At 39.3% G+C, this 8,570-nt stretch overlaps 2 protein-coding genes across 2 annotated transcripts in view; one reads left to right on the forward strand and one right to left on the reverse strand.

Annotated features, from left to right (window-relative positions):
- Positions 1 to 3,574: 3,574 nt before the first annotated feature.
- Positions 3,575 to 5,402, reverse strand: LOC109105686 (trophoblast glycoprotein-like). Its single transcript, XM_019118952.2, has one exon. The coding sequence runs from the start codon at positions 4,925 to 4,927 to the stop codon at positions 3,779 to 3,781; it is 1,149 nt and encodes a 382-aa protein (XP_018974497.1). The 5' UTR covers positions 4,928 to 5,402; the 3' UTR covers positions 3,575 to 3,778.
- Positions 5,403 to 6,003: 601 nt separating this feature from the next.
- The window catches only part of LOC109105699 (inhibitor of Bruton tyrosine kinase-like), a 30,990-nt gene continuing 28,423 nt past the window's right edge, over positions 6,004 to 8,570 (forward strand). The window contains 5 exon segments of the mRNA XM_042771966.1: positions 6,004 to 6,378; positions 7,177 to 7,864; positions 7,867 to 7,980; positions 7,983 to 8,005; positions 8,488 to 8,570. The exon segment at positions 8,488 to 8,570 is cut by the window's right edge and continues 14 nt beyond it. Of these exon segments, the coding sequence (XP_042627900.1) occupies positions 7,684 to 7,864; positions 7,867 to 7,980; positions 7,983 to 8,005; positions 8,488 to 8,570 (401 nt within the window). The 5' untranslated portion in view covers positions 6,004 to 6,378; positions 7,177 to 7,683.

Here is an 8,570-nt window from a genome sequence, read left to right on the forward strand (position 1 = left end):
AAATCCACATAGTAAATTTTATGCTAATGATATATTTACAATATTATTATTTTTATATAGTATTATATGTAGAAACCATATATGTCAACATATATATATATCATATATTTAGTTTTTTTATAAATATTTTTTTTTTTTTTTTGTGCAACTTTATTAAAATAATATATATATATATATATATTATTTTTTTTATATATATATATTTTATTTTTATGTGCAACTTTATTAAAATAATATATATATATATACATACTGTACATCAGTATGTTTATTTTTTTTTATCATTTTGAAATACATGTTTATATTTTATATTTTTTTATATATCAACATGTATTGATGGGTTTTAGGATGGATATACATGTACATGACATATATGTCCAAAAATGTATTACACATACATAAACATACGTATTTGTTTGGCCTATATATATATATATATTGTTCCTGCTTCTAAAAGGTTTAATACACTATACACTTTTACTTCATATGACAATATATTTCATAGAAATTTTATGTACATTACATTTGCGTATGGGAAAACAATGCTTGAAAATTAAAAGTTTTCATTAAATCAATCAATTTTAGCTTGCAACCATGCATTTGCAGCTATATGTAAGTTGTGGTAATGTGTCTCCTGATTTAGTTTTTAGAGCGCACGTAACAAAGGCTGGAAATGGAATTGACATACCACTCACTGAAAATGAAAAGTGCATTCCAATCATCATTAATCAAACTCATTCAGCTTGGAATTACAGTTCTGCTACGGTTGACCTTTCTTTCTTTCAGGGTATTATTTCAAGGGTTGAGAACAGTGTTTTATCAGAATAAATGAAGGCCATTATTTCCTTTCTGCAGGCACAAGTCTCATTTTGTTCTCATGTTATCCCAGTAGAGTCCAGAGAACTGCTGCATTGGACTGCCAAAGCTGTTGACTCGTATTTGTCTTCATTTATTGTTACAGTCATTTAATAAAACTCAGCGGAGGGATGAACATCTTTTCACAATATATTCTCAAAGCTTTGCAGTATCATCCATAACTGCTCTTAGTGAGCAAAACAATCATTCATGAAGGAGAAGAAGGGGAAAAAAGGAAGATCAATGAGTGAAGATAGTATTACTAAATGCCTGATCAAATGATCTCCTAAAGACTTTAAAAGCTGCATTTTGAGGTTTGTCATCTTACATAATGTATCAATGAGAAGACGTCCTCTTCCTGTGGGGTTAATAAGCTTTAGTGTGGGCCAGACTTTGTAACATTTCACTGCGATGCGAGCCTAGGCAAGCTGTAAAGTGAATGTCAGTCACGTGCTGCTATGTATTCCCAGTTGTACATTCAAAATAAAAGGACACTTAAAACATCAGTTGGAAAACAGGTGGCAATAGATTTCTGCATGGAAAAATGAATAGTGGTGTCAAAACATGTCAAGGTGGGGAAAAGTATAATAGATGCTGCTTCCATCTTTTTGGAGTCCAGGTTTAATATGCACAAGGGGTTATTAAGAGGCTGCAATGGCAAAGTGAAATCACCGGCCCTCCTTTAAAGGTCTGAGCTAGTTAATAAAAGTCTGTCCAGAGTCACCCGCCGCATAGCGAGCACATGAGGTCGAGATTGTCACCGTGGAAACGTGAGATAGCAAGCACCTGTTCCTTCCCTGGAGAGGGGCGACTGAGGCCCGTCCTCTAGGGAAGGTGTGGTGAATCCTTGGAGTGTCATCGGCTGCCGGATTCAACCCAACACAAAGAGCCGCGTCTCGTACTACCATCGAGCTCCTGCTAAGCTCCTGCTAATCACTGTCAACCAACCACTGAACAGAGCTGATGGTGCTGGTACAAATGCTTACCATGCAAGATTTTCAATCGGGAGAACTTTGAAAAAAACAGAAACAAACATATGAGGTCATAATGCAAACACACTAGGCCAGATACATACTGTGCGAGTACACAGATGTGAATGCTTGGTCAACACATGATGCTGATTGATTTGATCTGCTGGTGTCAAGTGGTTACTTTCAGATGTGAAACAGATTATCTTTACCTACCTTATTCTGGAGGACGATTACCTGACTAATAGCAATGCCAAGATCAAGGGTGCAATGCACATACTGATACATTACATTCCTTGAATGCTAAATGAATAATGTATGGTTAAAGGGATCGTTCACCCAAAAATGAAAATTGAATGAAAATTCTGTCATCTGTCATCCATAGTATTTATTTTTTCCTACTATGGAAGTCAATGGCAACCACCAACTGTTTGATTACCAGCAATTTTCAAAATATCTTCTTTTATGTTCAACATAAGAAAGCAACTCATACAGGTTTGGACCTACAGGAGGGTGAGTAAACGATGACAATTTTCATGTTTGGGTGAACTATCCCTTTAACTCCATTGACCTCGTCAAAGATCATGTCATGACATCCAAACCTGCAATACGGTTCAAATGCAAATCACTATAACTCTAAAGCAGACAAAACAAGAATCACTTTCGGTGTTAATGTGGTTTAGATGGGAGGGAAATGTGATGTCAGCTGAAAGAGATAGCAAAATAATTACACTTTAATAAAAATGATGAAGACAAAATGCTGTTCTTTGGAATAACGTGCTCAGACGAGACCAGGAAATATGCATTAAGAAGCCCATTTGGATTTCAGCGTTTCTCGAGCATAAACATCACAAATAGCAAGCTACTAAATGATGGCTATTAAATCTGTTTCTGGAAATGATCAGTCATGACTGATGGTGCATGGATGTCTCTCGTGTCTGCCGTTTTAAAATTACATGAGGATTCACATGCCTATCACTAACAGATGTTTTTGAATGCTATGCGAATCTTTGCAGTTTCAGCACCTTGAGTAGGTCCTGTTTTACCGGGTGTATGTGAGACAGATATTCAGTTATTAGTTATTTAAATAATCAGATATATTAGTTATTTAAATAATCAAATCATGCATGCTGTGCTGTTACCGTAGTAGTCTCATGATTAATTATGTCAAAAGGCAGCAATTCAAGTTCTGATTTTTAATACAAAAATAATCTGTCTCACTAGCAATCATTAAAAAAATTACTAAAATTATTATACACATAAAAGTCTCTTGTAATGATAAATTCTGAATGTAAAATCACTGGACTGGAGAGAGAAGATCAGTGCAAGACCTTTAATTCAACAGGGCATCCCCGTGAAAAGAGTTGATCTATGTCCAGCCAACAAATGTAAACCAATAACTCATCATAAAAAAGTGGATATTGCCATAATTTTACATCAATGAAAAAATACATAAATACATGCATGGCAGTTTGAATAGTTTTTTTTTTTTTTTTTTTTTTTTTTTTTTTTTTTTTTTTTTTGCATGGCAGTTTGAATAGTTTTTTTTGCAGAAGAAATTAACTAAGTTATAAAAAATAACATTACGGTTTGTTCTGTTATTTTAAAAAGGACAGGTTACTCTGTTATTCCAGATTTCATCAGAAAAAAAACAGACTCCTTCCACAGTCCGATCCATTGTTTTTTTATAATGGTGGGTATTATTTATTATAATATTATGTTGTTGTTTTTTTTTATTGATTTGTTGGTGAACATTATAGCAACACACCAGCATATATGAATGAGCCTGCAGCGAGCATAACAGGGTTGACGCTTGCAGAATCCAGTTAACCTCCTATCCGACGGAAAAGAATGCATGTCACTGCAAATCTCTACAGTTATATACGTATTCATGCAAAGCTAGAGTCCGATCATTGTGTGCCAGTTGTGCAAGCCAGTTCTCCAAATGTGTCTCGTCACACATCGGAGTTGAGGCTGAGGTTGGCTAGCCGCGGGTCAGAGTTGATCTCGTATCTGTAATGGTATCCCTCCATATGATCTCTGCACGCGTCACGGATATTGTACATCCACCTCTTGATCCCTTTCCTGTTAAGGTAAAGGACCAGAAGGAAGATGACCCCAATGAGGGCAAGAACCATCCCCAAGAACACATAGGAGGGCTCCAGCGCACGGTCCATCGCATCTCCAGCGTTGCTCCAGCACGACAGCGGCGACTGTACCAGGTGTAACAGTGGGACATTTTTTAGTTCTGCCGGGCCAGAGCATGTTAGGTTTAATCTGTCTACCACAAACTGATGTCTCTCCAACCAAACCAACATGTCCTCAATATTGCAATCACAGCGCCAGGGGTTTTCTGCGAGACTGACTCGCAAATCAGGGATCGAACTGAGCTTCTCTAGGGTCATGTTGGGCAGGGCTTTCAACGCGTTGTCTCGTAAGTCCAACTCTTTAAGTGCCCGATTGCATAACGTGTCATTCCTGATTGTAACGAGGGAGTTGTTCCTCAAATCCAAAACTGTGAGGTCTGACAAACCTGCGAACATGCCTTCTGGAAGGAGCACCAGGTCATTACTGGACAAATCAAGATGAGAAACCTTCGGCAGGCTGTGTTTGAACAGATCTGCGAACACACCGATGTAGGAGTGATTGTATAAGGATTTGCTGAGGTTTAGAGCCTCAATCTTGTTGTCTCGAGGTAAAGCCTCAACGCTGAACTGTGAAATCCTGTTGTTGCTGAGGTCAAGTAAACGCAGACTTGGCAAGTTTTTAAACACCATGGAGTCCAATTCCTCCACCTGGCTTCCAGACACATAAAGGTGTGTTAAATGTTCCAGCGGTCTGGGGAAGGATTCATTGTTCAGATTGCTTATATAATTTCCACTGATGTTAAGCTCGGTGATGTTTTCTGGAAGGGGCTGTGGGATGGATCTCAAGTTTTGGCTAACACAACTCACCACCGTGGTTTCACACAAACACTGGGCAGGACATGAAGACGAGGACGAGCAGGAACACGTCAGGAAGAGTAAAACACAGAGAGTCGGGTTACACATGCTCCTTTGCTTTCTCTGAAGTTGAAGCGAATGCAATAATCCAACATCGGACATTATGAAGCGCGCTATAAATTAAACGGCGGGAAAGTGATTTTCTCCTCAGAGATGAAAGCGACGCGCTCGCGCTTCTCAAACGGCCGTTTCACGTGAAGTCTCACATCTTCTTCTTTGTTCTTTCATTCAGGATTCCTCCTTGGACTTTTAACTCCTCGGTGACAGCAGAAAGCAAAAGATCCGAGAGGCGTTTATAATGATTCCGTCGCTTCTTTTTCAAGCCCCGAACACAAAAATGAGTTTCTCCAAAAAGTAGTGTCCAATCCTTCGATCGAATCCTTTAAAAAAATAAAAATAAAAAACCCGAGCTGTTACTAAAGTTCCTGATATTTAAAAAAGACACTGTAGATCCACGAACATATAAAGGTGTGTTTAGTCGTGTGTTCTCTTGTGTGATGTTCGCGGCTCGGCATCTCAGTGTCCCGCTGCTTGCGCTGCTCGCTGTGAATGGTTCTCCCCCGCAGTTCGCCGAGTCCACACTGAGCGCTATTCACCGGACTGTACCATTCTGATCCTGCGGGGGGCGTCGGGGACCACACACGACACACCAGAGCCAGCAGAGTTGTCAAGTTTTCCAAATGACACATTCTTTTACGGGAATGTACAGGTAAATAAACAAGTAGTAACACATTCTTGCTAATAAAACGTTATAAACACGACACAACCAAAAAAAAAAAAAAAAAAACACCACAAGGACAAGCTTCTATTAGGTATTTAATAAAGGTATACGAATGATGATGATGATGAGTAAGACATTATTTTTTATAATTCTTCTTGCAAGAGTAAACTAAAACAATTTTCCTTTTTACAACCAGGCATACAACATATTTGCCACGTTCGTTTACAAACTTAAAGATTCCTCTGGGATACTCCATTGTTGACATGGCATTAACACTATCTATCTATCTATCTATCTATCTATCTATCTATCTATCTATCTATCTATCTATCTATCTATCTATCTATCGCTCGTATGCGTCATGTGACTCATGTGTAAGGTATGCCCCGTAAGCCCCGCCCCCACTGCGCTGACGCAAGAGACGGGACTCCCTTGCCAACTCGCCATGACACTAGCAACCAGCATACAGTGGAGTCCGTCAAACAAGCCTTCTGCGATTATCATAACTAACTTGAGTGCTTTCATTAAAATAAGACGTATGTTTGTTGTCTCAAGCGCAAACTGTGAAGTATTATTTCTTTTACTCGCCGAGCCTTCCAATGACAAATACCGATACAAGGCTGCAAGTTGAACCGTCCAATGAAATGTGAGGGTGCGTGTCTCACGGGCCAATCAGAATTCGTTTTACTCCTGCGTCTCCACTTCTAGCACTTACTAAACTGACTATCTCTGCTGCAACATATTTACTGCAAAATCAGCTTTAAAGATGTTTCTGTGGATCTGCCGCATTGGGGAAAACACAAACATGGCCTTTTCTTTCATCTAGCGTCAGGTGAGCGAGTGATATCAGCGCGTTGTCCTTTAATCCGGGAGTGTTTGAGTACATAGTTCATGTATATGATGATGTGTCAGTCACTCAACAGTACAGACCTCATCACAGATTTCTCTCATTATTATTCACTCGTGCTGTAATGAATCGATTATTTCCTCTAGATATTACAGCTTGATCACAGAGTGTAGCTTGATTGTGAGTGTTATGTCCCTGACTGACTTTAACACTCAGTGACAGAGAGGTTTGGTTCGGAACCTGCAGATGTAAACAAACGGGTTCAGCTCATTTACTCGATTAGTCGAGCGATATTCGTTTAGAGGTTTGAATTTTAGATGTAGGCTCACAAAATTATCATTAAAATCCAGACACTGATGCAGTAAGACTGAAGGCTGAAGCCAAATTTAGCATAAAATTAAGTAACATATTTCATGTGTGTGTGTGTGTGTGTGTGTGTGTGTGTATGTGTGTGTATATGTGTGTGTATATGTGTGTGTATGTATATGTGTGTGTATATATGTGTGTGTGTGTGTGTGTGTGTATATATGTGGGTGTATGTGTGTGTATATATATATATGTGTGTATGTATATATGTATATATATTTCAAGAAGTCTACAAAGTGTCTATGATTAAAAAATAAAAATCCAATTATGTTATTGATAATTTTGTGTAATTAAATTTAGAACTACTCTGAGTGCTTTATTTGGTTTATTATACATTTTCAGCCTAGTCTAGTCATGAATGAAGGTAGGGATGTTGTTTAGTGAGGTTGATATTAATGTGCCATGCTTTCTTTCCAGGCACCTTTTGCAATTATGGAGGCTTAAGTGGTGTAACGTTTCGGGGGGAAGGAGTCTTTCCCCTCAGAGCTGATGGACTCTTGAATGGACAGCACGGGATTTGCCTTTTGTAAATGCGATAGACAGATTACAGTCTAACTTATTTTTGAGAAAACTGGAATATATTTGTATGTTTTTGTACAGAAAAATTAGTATTTTCTTTGATGCCAGTGATCGTGCCAAAGGTTTTGTGGGATGTGTTGCTGACGTGGAGGGTTGAGATGAGCTAGATCTTCACTCTTGGGGCCGCTAGGGTGCTGTGGAACCTCAACACAGGCACAATTCTAGCGCCCTGATTTCCCACTTGAACATATTCCCACTTTTTTGTTTTGTTGTCATAATTTATTGCAGTGATTTGAGAAATTAATTCTAAGTTAAAAAACTCTGAGAAATTTAAGCACAAGCTTGTGGGTGGAGAGCGTGTTTTGGGATTTTTTGGGGTCGTAACTTAGTGGGTGGGAAGATAAAATGAGTCTAGGAAGCCCAGACTGCACACCTAAGTGCCGGTCTGAGAGGCACGCAGAGGAAGTGATCGCTGCTTTGACCAGTGGCTCGGAGGGCAGTCTGCAGGGCTTCCTGTCTGTCCACTGTCACAATGCAGCTACCCTGCGGGATGAGTTTGGGCGCACCGCTCTGCACCTCGTGGCCTCTCTGGGAAGCGTGACCTGCTTCAGTGGCTCCTGGACCGCAAACACGCAGACATGCTGGCGAAGGACAAGGAGTCTGGGTGGACCGCACTGCACCGCAGCGCCTTCTATGGACAAATCACTGCCTCATGGGGCTCATCAAGGTGAGACTAATATGAGTTTTTCATTGACCAATGACAATATAATATTTAGAGAGATGGGTGCCTGATGGCCATTGATGTACCCCACTGGCCAAAAGTTTGGAAGAATTAAGATTTTTTTTAAAGAAGTCTCTTCTGCTCACCAAGGCTGGATTTATTTGATCAGAAATACAATAAAAACAGTAATACTGTGAAATATTATTATAATTTGACATAACCGTTTTCTATGTGAATATATGTTAATATAATCTGTTTTTTTTTTTGGAATTGTCATAATAGTGATAGACTACTTCTGTTAATTTTGGCCAAGTGGGTAGGATAGTTATTGGTAAGTAATCTCCAAATGAGCAAATAATGCCTCATTAAAGGTAGAGTAGGTGATTTCAGAGAGCCGATAGCAAGCATAAGATCCCACCCTCCCTGCACATCACTCTCTAAAGCCACGCCTCCTCCCCATTCCATTGGTTTATGTGTTTGTGTTCCAGCGTGGTGGAGCACTGTCCATCCAGGACAAGGAGGGTCTTTCGGCCCTAGACCTCACCATGAAGGACCGCCCAGCTCATGTAGT

Source organism: Cyprinus carpio, chromosome A16 (assembly GCF_018340385.1).
Source record: "Cyprinus carpio isolate SPL01 chromosome A16, ASM1834038v1, whole genome shotgun sequence".
In the NCBI taxonomy this organism is placed as follows: Eukaryota; Metazoa; Chordata; class Actinopteri; order Cypriniformes; family Cyprinidae; genus Cyprinus; species Cyprinus carpio.